This window comes from Ostrinia nubilalis, chromosome 19 (genome assembly GCF_963855985.1).
Source record: "Ostrinia nubilalis chromosome 19, ilOstNubi1.1, whole genome shotgun sequence".
NCBI classification, from domain to species: domain Eukaryota; kingdom Metazoa; phylum Arthropoda; class Insecta; order Lepidoptera; family Crambidae; genus Ostrinia; species Ostrinia nubilalis.
In genome coordinates this window covers 212697-229317 of record NC_087106.1, presented here as the reverse complement: position 1 = coordinate 229317, position 16621 = coordinate 212697, and the positions used below count along the sequence as shown (strand labels likewise).

Below are 16621 nucleotides of genomic sequence, written 5' to 3'. Positions count from 1 at the left end.
ATAATGATAAAGAATAAATAAGTTATTTAACATTATTTATATTTTATTGATTCACAGTTTAAAGTATTGATATAAATATTTAAAATAATGATAGTAAAAAAAATATATTTGAACAGCTGATTTATGACAGCTCACGTACGTCACCGATCTGCCATTGAAACGAAAGTCATAACCTCAAAAACTTTTGTAAACAAACCACTAAAATCAATAAAAATGGAAAAACTCAAGATATCTCTGAATGAAGTACAATCGCCGCAATGTCAATACTTTGTCGTTCGAAAGAAACGGCTATGCCGCATGACTGTTCGTCCGGGACGACAGTACTGCGGAGAGCATGAGCCAGAACCTAAACTTGACGATGGACAGGTAAAAAATTCCCTAGTTTCTAAAAGCTTTCGATGAAAATATATTCATTAAATGTCTGGGTTGACTACTACCCACTATATGTAATTGGTCAAAGCTGTGATTTAAATCGTATCATAACTTTAATAGGTTTAACTTGTACAAAAATCATGGCACTATATGAACCATATGGATGTCTAAACTGTATCACTATTTTTGCCATTTTTATCATTTCTTTGTTTCCCTACAGGCTGATACTCGCATTCCATGCCCAAATGATCCCAAACAGTGAGTACATGCTAAGCTACAGGCTAAAGCATTACATTATTCACTTATGTACCTAGCCCATGTAAATGCTTATCATCTCTCTCTTATTGAAACGTCCCATTTAACTTTAACTGCAACTTGTTTGCTTGTCTATTATCACATGTAGATAATTTAAACTTTATTTATCAATCTGATGTGCAGTTGAAACAGTTACCCCTATTTACAGCACTTGTTACATTAGCAAACTGCAGAAGCATCTATCCATTTGCAACGCGCGGCAGGGCGAACTACCACCGTATATAGTAAAAGGCATCAATGCAGGTTCTAGCTCTGAGGGATATCCAAGGCCACTCCTCAGTGAAGTACCTAAGGAAATGATGGAACAGCTAGTTGAGAAAGTTAACAGACTTTATGAAAGTAAGTAGCTGACCAAAATGTTACTCTTGCTAGAGCTGCAATAAACCTTTATTTTGGAACTAATAAGGAAGGCTAGACTTTTTCAAACCAAGAATCACATTTTCAGAGTATGTAAAGGACAATATATCAACAGTGGAAGAACAGCCCATCCACCCCATCGTGCAGGAGGACTACGAGCAGAGCGACCGCACGGAGAGCTCGCGGCGCCACCTGCAGCAGGCCTCCAGTCTGCTGCGGCTGGCCGAGCAGGAGGGCTTGGTCAGGGACAGGACCTGCTATGTGGAGCTGGGTGCTGGCAAAGGTTATTACACTTTTGTAAAGGATTAGAATCGCAGTATGATATTGATGTCAACCTGTTTGAAACTATCCCTACCGACTTATATTGTTTTCCATATGGCAATTTGTGATTTTTCCCCAGGCCACATGTCGTACTACGCGTGGCGCGCGTGGTGCGAGCCGGTGACGCGCGCCAGCGGCGTGCTGCTGGTGGACCGCGCCTCGCTGCGCCACAAGCGCGACAACAAGCTGCGCGACGTCGCCTACACCTCCGCCAGGAACCAGGCACAAGAGGCTTCCACTGAGGACACACTCCTTCCTACTGACAATAGCCAAAACCGAACTGTCTCAAGTTCATCTGAAACGACAGCCACTAGAGAAGAGCTCCCTGACAAATCTGTACCAGAATCAACAAATGGAACGTCGCATGTCTTCAAACACAAAGCCGATCTCGCTAAGACGACTAATGGTGAAGTGTATGCAAACGCGAATGCAGAAACTTCTAGTACTGAAGCACCGATACGACTCAGAGCAGACTTAGCAGATCTGGCGCTCGAAAAAGTTCCAGTGGTGCAAGAATGCGACGGGGTTGTTGGGTTTGCGAAACATCTTTGCGGGGCAGCTACTGGTGAGTGTTATTATCACAAGTACTTCCGTACTGTAAATGAAAGGGTTCGACCAGGTAACCTCTGTAGTTCAATAGCAGCAAGAGCACCACCATTGATCCAGTAGATTTTTTTAAGTATAATAGCATATTCCCTTTTCATGTTTCGTTCTTTCGTTGTACAGTGTAATTCTATTTCAGACTTCGCACTGCGATGTATAACGTCGGAGGGGCTGGGGGACAAAACACAGGGAGTCGTGATCGCGACGTGCTGCCACCATCGCTGCGACCCCAACTCATTCTTCGGCCTTCAACACCTCTACGTTCGTATTCATTCCTTTGGTGGTTCGCTTTATAAATGCCATTACCATCGACACTTGTACTGGTAATCTTCCGCCTCGGATTACGATAAGACGTTGTTACCAGGAGATGGGCATCACGGCGGAGGAGCTGGGCGTGCTGCTGGGCGTGGTGTCGTGGGCCACGTGCGGCGACGGCCGCAGCCGCCAGCGCCGTCTCCAGGACGGCCAGGCGGAAAACGGACAAGGTGAAGGTAATATAATTTCACAAATTAATATCGTCCAGCACTCGCCACTCAAGAACTTTCCTGCCCCAGCGGCCGTCAGCTCTACGAGCTATGTGCCCTGCCCACTGCCACTTGATTTTAGCGATTCTGCGGGCTATGTCAGTCACTCTGGTTCTCCTACGGATCTCCTCATTTCTGATTCGATCACGCAGGGAAACTCCGAGCATAGCACGCTCCATCGCCCTTTGGGTGACCTTGAGCCTTCTTATGAGGCCCATAGTAAGCGACCACGTCTCAGATCCGTATACCATCACTGGCAACACACGTCAAAGACTTTTGACTTGAGTGGCGACCACGAGCCGGAAGACGTAGCGTAGTAGGCAGGCCTCCCACTAGGTGGACCGACGATCTGGTGAAGGTCGCGGGAGGCGCCTGGATGCGAGCGGCGCAGGACCGGTCTTTGTGGAAATCCTTGGGGGAGGCCTTTGTCCAGTTGCTTGCACTTGACTTGACTTGCACTGGCACGTCTTTCGGCTGAAACGAACGAACGTCCAGCACATTAAGTTTTCGCACCATTCTAAACGACGACGTTTTTTGCCAGCAGGCGAGGTCGCCGAAACGAAAGGCTACAAGCTGCCGCAAGCGGTCCGCGAGAGCGTGGGGCGGCGCGCCAAGGCGCTGCTGGACTGGAGCCGCGCGCGGCGCCTGCGCGCGCTCGGGCTGCCCGCGGCGCTGCGCCGCTACGTGCCCGCCGCCGCCTCGCCCGAAAACATCGCCATCGTCGCCGTGCGCCGCGCGAGACAATAACCCAAGCCACTATTCTGAAGAATAGACCAAAAACGGATGGATGTAAACGGTGTAAAGCCTGGTCCGTGAGCACGTAGAATTTTGTCCAATGACCCCAAGCTACCCATCCTTATCGCTCGCACACTCACTGCGGGCGCCCGTCGCACAGTCGCGACAGCAATATAATTACGCGCGAGCGATAAGGATGGGTAGCTTGGGGTCATTGGACAAAATTCTACGTGCTCACGGACCAGGCTTTAGTCCCTAAAACAATAGTATTACAATTTTTTTATTTATTTATTTAATACAATACAATATGCTGCTCGGTAGTAATCATAGTATCGAATGATTAAATCAAGGACTTTTTTCGAATTATAAACCTTAAAATAGCAGTGACCAGCTTCATTCTAAATCCTGACTACTCTACTCAGGCATTTTATTAGTTACTATTACTACTCGTATTGTACGGGCGGGAGGCAGTGGTTGTAAAGCACCGCTCCCGAGCCCGGGATATGCGGTCAGGAAGGGAACTAACTCCCTAGTGAGCCTAGAGTCCCTATTCCCTAAGACACTAAATCCCTAGAGCCCTAGCCCTGCCTAACAATAAATACTTAGATATAATAAGGTTTTGATAGGAAGGAAGCTGCTCCCAGGTCGCCCAGGATAGCAGCGTTAGGACGGCAGGTAGGCGGCGGGGACCCGCTACCAGCCCGGCAGACTCACCGGACTGATCATAGCGACGGCTAAGGGTGTCTTGGCCGCAGCGGGGGGAAATGAGACACAACGACGGACGGTTGATATCTGTTTTATTGCTGTTTCTTATTGCTATTTATACATGATTTACTTAGTATACACAATTATAAGTATTTGCTAGTGTGCCGTCGGTGTAGAGTGCCGACGGTGCACGTTCAGGGTTCATGGGTCGCCCGGCGGTCGATGCTGACGGTGCAGCAGGATGTACGATCGTGCTCGTACATATTGGCATCTCGCAGAAGAAGAAGGCGCGGAGGATGCTGCACGTGGCTGCCCTGCTGCCCGATGACCGTAGACCTTGGCTGCCGGTGACTCTATGAGCGGCTGATGGCCCAGGTGGTGGACCTCTGGTTGGCTGTCCACTTGGCGTCCACCTGGCTGGTTGGTTGACCAGGCAGCTCGCGGGTCTGGCTCCTGGTGAGGCCAGGATGCTCGCGGGCCTGGCGCTGGTGTGGCCTGGCACTGGTGTGGCAGAGGCTGCTGATGTGGCCTGGCACTGGTATTGTCAGGCTGTTGGTGTAGCCTGGTACTGGTGTGACCAAGGCTACTGGTGTGGCCTGGCAGGTGTTGCCAAGGCTGTTGATGTGGCCTGGCGCTGACGTGACCAAGGCTGCTGATATGGCCTGGCTGCTGTTGTGGGGCTGCATGACCTGGCTGCTGTGTGTCCAGGCTGCAGACTCCTGGTTGCTTGTTGTCCAGGGTGCAGTGTCCTGACTGCTTGGTGTCCAGGCTGCAGTCCCCTTGGTTGTCCAGGCTTCTCGATGTTCTGGCTGTCGTCCTCTTGATAGTTTGCCTTCTTGGCTTGTGTCGAACTGAACAGCATATGCGACTTCTCGGTTACCGGTGAGACCCACTTCCGGGAGGCCGGTAACTGATCCGCTGCTGTCAGATTGCTGCTGTTCTGATGATGCGTGCCAGTGCTGCAGTGGAGATGCTGATGCTCCGACTGTAGTGCTGCTGTTGTGGGGGTGCATGACCTGGCTGCTGTGTGTCCAGGCTGCAGTTTCCTGGCTGCTTGTTGTCCAGGTTGCAGTCCCCTTGGTTATCGATGATGATGGTTGCTAGTTGATGGTAGTCGATGTTACTTGATAATTGTAGTTGTCGTTGCTTGATGATAGGATAGGATAGGTGTTGGTGTAGAAGGTATTGTTACTTCGATAGTGAGTGTAGTGGAAGTTAATTAAATGAAAGAGTGGACTGTATACAATTAATTTGTCTATTCGGTATAAATTAACAATGATATTGAGACCGTTTAGTGCAAAGTCGTTGAAGAGAGTGCGTCAGGATCGTCTTCTTAGATGTTCGCTCGCGAACCGAACATTGCTCGTTCGTTCGCCGAACGCTCGCCGCTCCCTCCGGTCACGCCGCCCGCGGGCAATGTCCGTGAGTAGACAGGTATTAATAATTTGATATTTGAGGACAACAGAACTGATGAATGTTTTTGATAAGGCTAGCGGAGTTGAGTTGAATATACGCTGCCTGATGTTATGTTATGATTTTAAGATGTTAAAATTTCCCCCACCCAAATTGCTAACTACACTGCCTATGATTAAGTTGACCTACTTTGAAACGTAATAAAATGTTTGTTACTTGATAATGTCATTGACTGCAAAATGCTCACGTTTGCAGAATGTGGAAACTGTGCGAGAATCGCTGATGCTAAGAAATGCGCTTGCAATGTAGCAAAGTATGATAATGTAAAAAATGATGTTTTTGTGGCAATGCACAAGCCACAATGTTAATGATAAATGATAATGTTTAGTGATACCGTACCGGCCACAATGTTAATGTTATATGTTTGTTTGTGAGTAGCACCGTACGGACCACGATGTTTAATTGTAGCCTCTTGCTTAGGTACTACAACTTGATAAAATGATATGTTAAGATCAGTAGCGTCTTGATTGCCACTTTGTTGATCTTGTTTGCTTGTTTTGTAGCGTCTTGATTGCTACTTGTTTGATAATAAGTTATGTAGACTCTTGATTGCTACATAACCTTGATAATGATAAAGTTGATAGCTTTCTTGATTGCTACCATTTGATGATTTGATAATGATGATGTTAAGACCGCGCTCAGTGAAAATGTTAATTCACGAGTTGGTCAGTTTTGCTACATTGCTCGCGACGTGTTATGAATGAATGATATTACGTAACAAATAATAATGTTACTGAAATTGATTGATATTCCCGATTGATATGGGAAGACCAGTGTATGGTCGATGTTTTGATAATGCTAAATGCTGTAAGAAATGTTTGAGCAGTCGGGTTTGCGAGTGGTTGTAAGGCACCCCTTCCCGACGCCAAGTAAATAAACTGATAAGACCGACTGTAGGGTCCTGAAGGTTACTGATGATAATGATCCGGCTCGAAGTTGTACGGGCGGGCGTAAATATTTAAATTAAGAAGTATTTTGTGACTTTACATACTCAGTATAAAATATCTCATTTAATGGGCAAGGCAATATTTATTTATTTATAATATACCTAGATCTACGGATAAGTAGTAAATAAGGATATTGTATTTTATTATTTCGTAAATTCTTATTATTTTGAAGTTTGAGGATACGTGAGTCTCGAAATTGTCCTTAGAAATGAGATTAAAATAAAACGATTGTATGCAAATATAGTTTTGTATATTTATATCAATAATTAAAATCTAAAAACAAAACTCTATAATTATTTTGATTTATACAAACGTCGGATCAGCGGAAATGCCCTATACTGCTTACACTCGCGTGAACAGCAAATTAGGCCAGTAGAATTAAACACAAAAATTGATTAAATCGGAAATAATTCCTACAAAAGATTTTTTTGCTTTAATGGCTTCATTGGTTGCCCATTAAGACTCTCCTAAGTTTTCGACTTCGACGGAGTTGTGCTTAAGTGGTGGGGGCCCCCGAAAGCGGCGTTTTTTCGGTTTTCCGGTTATACCGCGTAAAGGACTTACCCTATCGAAAAGTGGTCTTCATAACGGTTAAAGGGCACTTAATCCTGCATTGAATAAGACCAAATTCATATGTTTTGGACAAACCGTTCTCGCGCTAAAGTTCGGCAAAGTAGAAAATATACGTATAATTAATGACCCTCTCCACGTCCAATGGCTTGTTACCCACATGCTTCCAAGCCTTGTAAAGGGTCGCCTTAACCAGTGTAACCCTAACAAGGCTCACGAGTTTGATTCGCTTATCCTTGTTCGTCCCAGCCGTTCCTTAACTGCGGTTGCTGCACCTCTTCCTGACACTCTCCTGAACGACTCTGTGTTACCTAATGTGGCTGCCTCTCTTCCTTGTACCCTCCTGTACGATTGCATTGCTTAGCTATATGCCTGGTCCAAGGTTCGACGCCACAAAATCAACTTTGTACGCGTGAAAATAGTTTAAATACTATTTTCCGTGCTTGCAACATTTTTCTTTACTGCTTCGCCTCTATTAGTCGTAGAGTGATTGTATATATCCTATAGCCTTCTTCAATGTATGAGCTATTCAACACAAAAATAATGATTTCAATCAAACTAGTAATTCTTAAGATTAGCGCGTTCAAACAAACAAACAAAAAACTCTTCAGCGTTTTAATATGAACTTGTTGTTGTTGATTTTTGGCGTCGAACCTTAGACCAGGCATACGCCTAGGCAACGTAATCATGCAGGAGGATACAAGGAAGAGGGGCAGCCACAGTAGGTAACACAGAGTCGTTCAGGTGAGTGCCAGGAAGAGGTGCAGCAACCGCAGTTAAGGAACGGCTGGGACGAACAAGGATAGGCGCATCAAGCTCGTAAGCCTTGATAGGGTTACACTGGTTGAGGTGGCCCTTTTCAAGACTTGGAAGCCTGTGGGTAACAAACCATTGGACGTGGAGAGGGTCATTAATTATACGTATATTTTCTACTTTGCCGAACTTTAGCGCGAGAACGGTTTGTCCAAAACATATGAATTTGGTCTTATTCAATGCAAGATTAAGTGCCCTTCAACCGTCATGAAGACCACTTTTTGATAGGGTAAGTCCTTTACGCGGTATAACCGGAACACCGAAAAAATGCTTCTTTCGGGGGCCCCCACCACTTAAGCACAACTCCGTCGAAGTCGAAAACTTAGGAGAGTCTTAATGGGCAACCAATGAAGCCATTAAAATAGTAAAATCTTTTGTAGGAATTATTTCCGATTTAAAAGCTAATTCTACTGGACTAAATACTAAATACAATAATTTTATGACAAACTAAAAAATATAAGATCGTCGACCGCCTACTGCTGGTTGCAGTCTGACGACACGTCGAACTAGTAGTGACAAATGTTTATTGATAACATCGATTAGGGGCTAAGTAGTGGTAACAACAATTCGAAATTATTGTATCCAGCTAAACGTATCCTACTTACGGGCTAGGTGTTGCCGGCCGGACTCTGGTGCCTATTCTTTTTGGCAGCTTAAGGACATAGGGCTGGTGCCCATCATAATTCATGACTGACAAACTCTTATCACTTTGTAGACTGATATTAATTCATAGCTACAGCAGCTACAGTTAAATTTTAGGTGAACGTTGAACTTTGTAAGAATTCTGTCACCAAAGCCACAGCCGTCAAAGTAAACTCTTCTAAGACTTAACTAAAGCAATAAAAATAAATTCTTCCAGCGAGCATAGATACGCGAATGCGCCTACCGGCCCACTTCGAGAACAATACTCTAAATCAACATCAACTTATGTAACAAATGTTTTAACACAACTTAGCTATACAAATACACAAAATAAATATAATCTATTCAATTTAAATGCTCCGCGACGATCGTTGCGGCGAGGTATGTCGAATGTACAAGCGAAAAGGGAATTTGTGCGCAACTCGCCAATCGTATAATCAAAGGGCGTTTTCAGGCGGCAATACTGGTCATCACTATATAACAAGTTTGATTATACGCCGAAGACTACCTCGATTGTAAACGCCCTAAGGAATGCTAAATAGTTTCGACCTTCCCCGTCGAAGAGTATCAGATACAAATAAAGAATAACCACTATAAATGTTCTATAAGGAAAATGATGCAATTGTTCATATAGAGAGTGCAGGAGCAGTAGCCTGCTAATCGATATAAATTCTTTATATTACAATATTTACAGTACACAATCCCTAGACAAAATTCGTGGTATACCTACTTTATTAATTGATTAATGGTTATGTCAGCTGATAATTATTATTTATCGTTGTTCGGGTGATACTGACGATTTGTTAGGAGGATATTATCATTGCAGTAAATTTTATTACAAGCCGAATGTGAAATATTATACCAAGTTATTAGTGAGCAAGTTATCTAACATATAAATATACTAAATGTAAAATTATGCCATAGTATTAGGATAATTATCGTTTCTAGTGAATAGTAACAATATTGCATTACACACATTCGCTTCAAAGTCAGCTGCTGTAATAATTATTTAACAAGTGATATTTATAAATGGACATAAATGTATTTAATACTAAAAAACATCAATCGTATTATTGCACTAATGTAAATTGGGCAATTTCCACATACACTTTCTTCGAGAAGAAATATACTAAACGGAGGTAACGGGCACACATCGACCTGTAAACTTCCGAGAACATTTAAAAAATCGGGCTATGTTAGGTTTGTTTATTTTTTGTTTCGATCGAGACGTAACGATGACAGTCGCAGCGTGTCTGTTATCTACATGTCCCCGGCGGCCGGCGACGGCGGCGCGGGCGGCGGCGGTCAGTAGCCGTAGCGCTCCTGGATGGACGACACCACGCCGTTGGCCAGCGACGACAGGCGACCCGCCACGCGCGTCACGCCCGCGCGCACCGACTCGCGCACCTGAAGGGACAACGGAGTTTCAAATAAACAAAAGAACATCAATCAGGGATCATAGGCGTCAGGGCGGTGGCGGATTTACCAGCAGGCCGAGTGGGTAGAAGCCTAGGGCGGCAAATTTTAAGGGGCAGCAGATTTAGTTCATAATTATTTTTTACACACACCCTAAAGCCTTGATACCGAGTAAACGGGCGAGACAGTAAAATGTTTACTCGGTCGAGACAGTTGGGTGAGCGAGTCACATACTCGAGCGCTCGGCCGAGCACTCGGCGTAATGTTCATACACACCAAGTACTCGGCCGAGAGGACTGTCTCGCCCGTTTACTCGGTACGTGTGATCAAGGCTTAAGACTTACGAGACTATTCCCACCTCTCGTTCCCACCGCTGCAACTCCTGTGTAGCCTAGCCAGGACCTACGGCTTGACTGCCAATAGAAACCCAACTAGTGAAGGTCAAGTTTGTCCCGGAGAAAAATTAAACAGTCATCGGAAAGAAATTAATTAGAAAACATAGGAGTTCGAAGTTCAGATTTGACTTCAAATGAAACTTTAGACTAATGGAGCTGACGCTGGCGTCCGAGAGTTTACGCCCGTATTCACAAACATTACTCTGAGGTCTCACAGTGCGCATGGTCGCACAGGGTCACAGACGAACCTATCACAGAGCTCTATTCGACGCTGTGCGTTCGATTTGCTGCTTCACTTAAGCAAACATCGTTTGTGAATACGGGGGTTAGGCTATTAGAGCTACTGAGTATAAAGAAGGATGTAACAACAAAAAAGGTTACGTACCTCGTCGAGGTCGGGCGCGGAGACGGAGAAGGCGTTGGCGGCGGGCGGCGCGGCGTCGCGGCGCCCGAAGTACTCCGCCGACGAGATGCTGGAGCTGCCCTGGAAGCGCGACAGGTTCGCGTCGCGCTCGAAGCGGTTGTCCTGCGAACGACGGCACATGTTATACGTCATCGTTAATGAAGATACGTGTTCTGCGACGAGGCTTCAAACTATAAACTTAACGTCGTAGAAACCACTGCAGACGACCCACGATACCACCAGGGGTATCGTGGGTCTCGTTAAAGAACTACAGTTCAGACCCACGATACCCCTGGGAGGAAATTTGACAAACGAGGACCGGCGCGGGCGCGGCGGGGAGGGGGGACACACAGTTCACACGGCCAGTGCAGTGTTGTGGAATACCTCTATCGAGTCTATCGTTAATTTGTTGACTTTCAATCACGCCCAAGTTTGAAAATTGTTGTCTTAGTTTTTCTTATCTTATCTTTGATGTGTTATTAAATAGTTTGAACTGTCAACGACGAAGTTAGTCGAAAATAGGCTGAATCGTTTCGAGAAAAGGATAGTACGGCCGGGCCACTTTTTTGAATGACTCGGCGGAGACAACAAAATCGAAACGAACTCACGTTCTCTCCGAAGAACTGTGCCGAGCTGATGGCCTTAGCGGAACCGAACTTCTTGACGGCGGAGTCGTCCTCGACGGGTTCCGGACGGCGCGAGCGCTGCGGCTTGGCGGGGGCGGGGGCGGGCGCGGGCGCGGGCTCGGCCGAGAACATGGTGTGCAGCGCGCGCGTCGGCTCCGGCTCGATGTTCTCCCACGACGACGACAGCGCGCGCGGCGGGCCCTCGCCCAGCAGCGAGTCTAGGCCGCGGTTGTTGCTGTATGGCTCGTTTCTGGCGACAAATCAAAATCTTAAGCCATTTATTCATTAGGCAACATTTGTTGATAAGCACTGTTTATAAACTGTTCATAAACAATGTTTCATCATCTCTGTAAACAGTTTATAAACATAGGTGATGAAACATTGTTTATTATGATACATGTTGCCGTGCTCCCCGCTATGAGTGGAGAGCAAGTGTGGACGGCCGAGTGTCAGAAACCTGTGTTTAAACTTGTTTCACACTAGTCATAAACAGTTTATCAACAAATGTTGCCAACAAATACATGGCTTTATATTCAACGATCAGCTCTAAATAGATCATTAAAAAATACAAAATTTTTATTGCATATTAGATATATCTAAACGAAAAAAAAAGTGTATTCGTCCAGAATCGCACCTGATCATGGTGAACGCGGAGTTGAAGTCGTCAGCGTCGTGCGTGCGTGTCGGCGCGCCCTCCTGCTCGATCGTAGTCATATCTGACGCCGCCGAGTGCGACACGCCGCTGCACATGTGACGAAACGAAAACCCATTGTAGTACACAACTCATTCTCACTCACTACTCAACTCATTGTAGTACCGTACAATCAGTATCAAAAGTAGGTAATATATCGTCGGCATATTAGCAAAAGTGAATACCAACTATTAGAAGGCCGGTAGATCTATTCTTATAAATAAAACACTGGATACTCATCTTTCACATTATATTGCCTTATTTTAGATACAATTCATCACTTAGCACAAAAGCGCGCGGAGTCGTCTCCGCGCGTCCCTCTATTCTGACGTTTGATGCTAGCGTGACATTGACGTATTGTCAATGTCACTATGACAGCATCTCATTGGCCACAACGATACCGTTATTTTGGATTCCGTCGAGGGTAGTTGAACGGAAAGCATGGTCGATCTGTTTTAATGGTTTCAATTTATTATTTAATGGACTTTAGTGTACAAATTTGGTGTTATTTTGTGTTCTAAAGTGCAGTGAAGTGATAAATTATAAAAAACATTGAAATACTTCGAATTTGAGGCATACTTAATTCCACGGAATCCATGAAAAATCAATAGAACTGAAACACCCACGTTCTATTGATAACTATGTCAATATTTTTCACTCGACATTGGCAGAAATAAACCTCCCAGAGAGGTTTGGTTGCCACAAAAAAAAAAACGTTATTTTAACGTTTTAGATTTCTCATAATTAACACAACATTGAATTGTGTATTATTTTATCGTCTGTTCGTGTTATGTCCAAGTCATGTTATACCGTGTCATATGTGCGTGAGTACGTACGAGCGGGCGGCGCGGCTGGCCGCGGCGATGCCGAGGCGGTCGGAGTGGCGCGCGCGGTCGTCGCGGTACTGCAGCCGCAGCGACGCCACCTCCTGCTCCACCGACTCGATCGTCGCTGTGCTCTCGGCTGCCTTCGCCTGCGATATACGAAACACGAAAAATGTTACTATACTCAGAAAATTTTTACCAATTTATTACACTAAATCAGTCTTTCCCAAAGTGGGCGATAACGCCCCCTTGTGGGCGCTGCAGGCTTAAAGGGGGGCGGTAAGGGACCCAGGAAAAAAATCGGGACGTTGTGTAGAGGCTTGGGAGGCGTCATCTACTAGGAGGACTCTTAGACATCGACTGAGCTCAACTCTTAACTACAAAAATGGGGGGCGCTAAAAAATAATTGATTCTCAAAGTGGGCAGTAAACTAAATAAGTTTGGGAACCACTGCACTAAATGGTCACATTAAAAGGATGCCATATGAAATAAACTCATCGAAATAAACATTGATCGAAACTTCACTTCACATTTTTGAAGGCGAAAAACTATGACGTATGTAAAAATGTGTTACGTGCTCCGAGAAACCAGTTGTACAAACGATGTCTTAATGTTTCAATAATGATAATTTAATTAATATTGTAATTGAACTACTGAAGTAAAAAATCGCTCACCTCCATTTTGAGTTTTTCAGCCATGATGGCCTCGCGTTCAATGTCCTCGAAATTAGCCGCCACTTTGGTCGCGCCGAGGCCTTTCCGTACACCAAGCTAACAAAAAAGAATAATTAAACTATTTTAAAATGCTGCGACATTTTATGTTAGCTGTAAAAAAGTACTAAATTTTTAATAACGATACAGTGTGTATTTTTTTTATGCATAACAAGGCAGGTATTTGACCACAATCGCACCTGATGTTAAGTGGAATGCAGTCTAGGATGATACATATCTGCCCTGCAAGTGCCTATTCACTCTAGCCTTGAAAAGGCCCGGATTATAGTTTTCGGGAAAGAGAGCAGCAGGCAACGAATTCCAGTCCCTAGCATTTAAAGAAAAAGAATAGTTTCGTACCCCTTGCCGCTTGCCCTGCGGCCGGCGGGCGGCGGCGGCGGCGGCGGCGGGGCGCGCGTTGTCGGCGGGCGCGCCCCACAGCCGCGCCTCTGAGCTCAGCTCCTCTTTCACGGGCGGCGCCTGAGCACGATTCATTGTTTTAAGCATTGCAGACTACTACACTACACAAAAAAAAAACTATTTACATCAATACGTTGTAAAGTTTTATCAGTTAACAACTGGATAACCTGCATTCTGCTCATTGATAATGTACATTCATTATGCACAATTAGTATTAAGTTGTGTTTAATTAGCAGCATCAAAATATTTCCATTTACAGAGCAAACCAATCAAACAAGAAGTTGCACACATATTAACAATATTGTATTTTCAAGCTTAAGATCCCTTATATTTTCATTTCGCCTAAGAAAAGAACCAATCAAACAGAAAAGCTACAATTTTGTTAAACAGCTAGTAAAAAAAATATCCTATCTAAATGAAGCTATCATTTAAGCATTTAAGCTTTGCTAGCTAAAACAACAGCTTCATTATCAATATTATAAAGAAATATTAAAATAATGTGTTATCTCAAAAACAAAACAGCAAATAAAAATTAAAACCATTAGAGAAATCAATAAATGCAGTCACATAGTTGTTATCACACTGTTATTATCAGTGACTAAGGAATATAGGGGCTATGACTATGACTCAACACACATCAAACTATGTTTGCAATTATGTAAGCAATTTGCAGTGATATGACTGATCATGGAAAGATGTGGAATACGCAAGAATTCCAAACGAAATAATAATATTGTTACCTTTACAAGTTTGAAAGACAAAAATTCAAAAGTATATCTGTAAAACATTTAAATGGTCAACTGTGTTAAATTTTGATGTATAAAATTCCATGGATTATTTTTTATTAAAGAATCCTTAGGTAACATTACACAATTTGGTAACTATTATTATAAGTGTACACATATCCAGAAAAGTCTGCCATTAATACTTTTTTACTGCAATCTTTTTAGCATATCTACCAATTTTAAGACGTTTCTGGTCATGTGTATGTGAAGTGAGTATGTTATGGAGCCCGTGCCGGCGTGGGCGGGTACCTGCGAGGCAAGCCCGTGCGAGTTAGCATGCGGCGCGTCACCGTGCTCCGCGAACCAGTCTACCTCGGCCTCCTTGATCTCCTTGGGCTCTGGGGCTGCCGGCTCCAGGTGAAGCTGAAACATTTTCATTCTTAAAACATCTTCCAAACGAGGTTTTTCTAGTGCTCAAATACCACTTTTACCCTTATAGTAGAAAATAAACATTAATCAGCCTATCTAGTTATGGACTTGTAAAGAGATTGTCCTTTTAGGGTGAGTTGCACCATCTTACTTTAAAACGTCAAGTCTGTCAAACTCCATACAAAAACACCAGCTATTCGTTACAGTTATAGTAAGTTGGTGCATCTCAGCCTCAAATTTTACAAAACTCAATAGTTCCAATAAAGTGAATTAGATTAAAGACAATATGAAAGTTTTATGAACATAAAACAAGAAATAAATAAAGGAAGAAAAAGCACTTTAGCTATTAATATCACACAAGAGTTAACTTGTTGACTTACACATGTTGCCTCTTCCTAAAATTTAAGAAACATAAAATTGAAATATAGCATAAATTCAGAAATGATTATTAACAATACACACACTGATAACACCTCAGATCCTATGCTAGATCCAGGTTTGGTATTAGTAAAATAAATAATTAATTACAGAATTGTCATTCTCAACCACCATTTTTATACAAACTGCTGACATTTTCTTGGCAAGTCTGGTGTTAACTTGATAGTGAAATAAGTACCCACCTTAGTGCCGTAAGTCTTCATGGCGTGGTCGGACAGGGCGCTGAGCTTGTCGCGGTACATCTGCGCCACGCGCGAGCTGTACTTCTGCCGCGCGTCCTCCGTCGCCAGCCCGTGGGTCCGGAAGAACTGAGTCTAACGGAACAGACATTATGCTAGTAGTAGAAGTCTTATCAACTAGTAGACTGCAGTAGAGATTAAGTATATAAAATCAATAGACTTGCCAATTATCTAATAAACCAGAATATCATTACAAAATCCTTTTGTCTTAGACTAATCTATGCCTTTTGTAGAAAATTCAGATAGCTAAAATGTTTGACATGAGGTAGCTTACCGCATTTACATTCCCGCCAAGCTGCATGTTCCTGAGCTGCTTCCATGTCCAGTTAGTGTCAAGTTGTGTTGAGCGCACAAACGTTAGATGCACCCCGAGACTCCTGTGCACCGCAGAACAGTCCAAACAGATGAACACCCCGTACGTCACCGACGACCACGTAGGGTTCTTCGCGTTGCAGTCGAAACATACCTACAACAAAGCCCACCATATTAACAATAACTGAAAACCTATAGAGAACTAATTAAACCACAAAATAGCACGTACTTTATTTGCTGGAATAGCTCGTAGTCTTTGAAAAATTGACTCAATATCGCTTTTACTTGGCCCAGAGTCAGCCATTTTCGACGTGTTGTCACACAAATGTCAAAATCAAAAATTGACGACTGATTTAAAAAAAATAGGGTGGCGGGCAAACAAATAAATAAAATGAATAATAATAAATGAAGTTTTACATATCAATTACTTTTTAATTTAATTCAATTTAATAAATTGAAAACAAATGGAAACTTTTCGTTTAAATACTTTAATTTCTAATTTTACTAATAATAATATAAAATAATATTTTTTTCTCTTTTTCTAATACCACTATGTAATCTGTGCCCATGGTCGTCTGTCTAGTCTATGATTAAAAATCGACCATCTAGTGATGTT

At 43.6% G+C, this 16621-nt stretch overlaps 2 protein-coding genes across 2 annotated transcripts; one reads left to right on the top strand and one right to left on the bottom strand.

Moving 5' to 3' along the window:
* The first annotated feature begins 149 nt into the window (after nucleotides 1-149).
* Nucleotides 150-3675, top strand: LOC135081241 (tRNA:m(4)X modification enzyme TRM13 homolog). Its single transcript, XM_063975987.1, has 8 exons — nucleotides 150-366; nucleotides 593-630; nucleotides 836-1026; nucleotides 1133-1327; nucleotides 1445-1930; nucleotides 2108-2229; nucleotides 2333-2459; nucleotides 3037-3675. The coding sequence occupies exons 1-8, from the start codon at nucleotides 214-216 to the stop codon at nucleotides 3237-3239; spliced, it is 1515 nt and encodes a 504-aa protein (XP_063832057.1). The 5' UTR covers nucleotides 150-213; the 3' UTR covers nucleotides 3240-3675.
* A 4801-nt stretch (nucleotides 3676-8476) lies between these two features.
* On the bottom strand, nucleotides 8477-16342 carry LOC135081006 (ADP-ribosylation factor GTPase-activating protein 3). The gene is made up of 11 exons (XM_063975728.1): nucleotides 16235-16342; nucleotides 15968-16159; nucleotides 15637-15768; nucleotides 14897-15010; nucleotides 13803-13922; nucleotides 13407-13502; nucleotides 12745-12881; nucleotides 11852-11959; nucleotides 11200-11467; nucleotides 10574-10714; nucleotides 8477-9784 (listed from the first exon to the last, which is right to left on the bottom strand). Exons 1-11 carry the CDS (start codon nucleotides 16307-16309, stop codon nucleotides 9683-9685), a joined length of 1485 nt encoding a protein of 494 aa, XP_063831798.1. The 5' UTR covers nucleotides 16310-16342; the 3' UTR covers nucleotides 8477-9682.
* Nucleotides 16343-16621: the final 279 nt, after the last annotated feature.

Bases quoted from the DNA above. Each gene is read 5' to 3' on its own strand.
- LOC135081241 (XM_063975987.1), top strand. From the start codon at position 214: ATGGAAAAACTCAAGATATCTCTGAATGAAGTACAATCGCCGCAATGT. The intron at 367-592 runs GTAAAAAATTCC...GTTTCCCTACAG, and splicing joins CTAAACTTGACGATGGACAG to GCTGATACTCGCATTCCATG. The intron at 1,027-1,132 runs GTAAGTAGCTGA...TCACATTTTCAG, and splicing joins AGTTAACAGACTTTATGAAA to AGTATGTAAAGGACAATATA.
- LOC135081006 (XM_063975728.1), bottom strand. From the start codon at position 16,309: ATGGCTGACTCTGGGCCAAGTAAAAGCGATATTGAGTCAATTTTTCAA. The intron at 13,923-14,896 runs GTACCCGCCCAC...AATCGTGCTCAG, and splicing joins CGCACGGGCTTGCCTCGCAG to GCGCCGCCCGTGAAAGAGGA. The intron at 10,715-11,199 runs GTGAGTTCGTTT...CGTCGTTCGCAG, and splicing joins CACAGTTCTTCGGAGAGAAC to GACAACCGCTTCGAGCGCGA.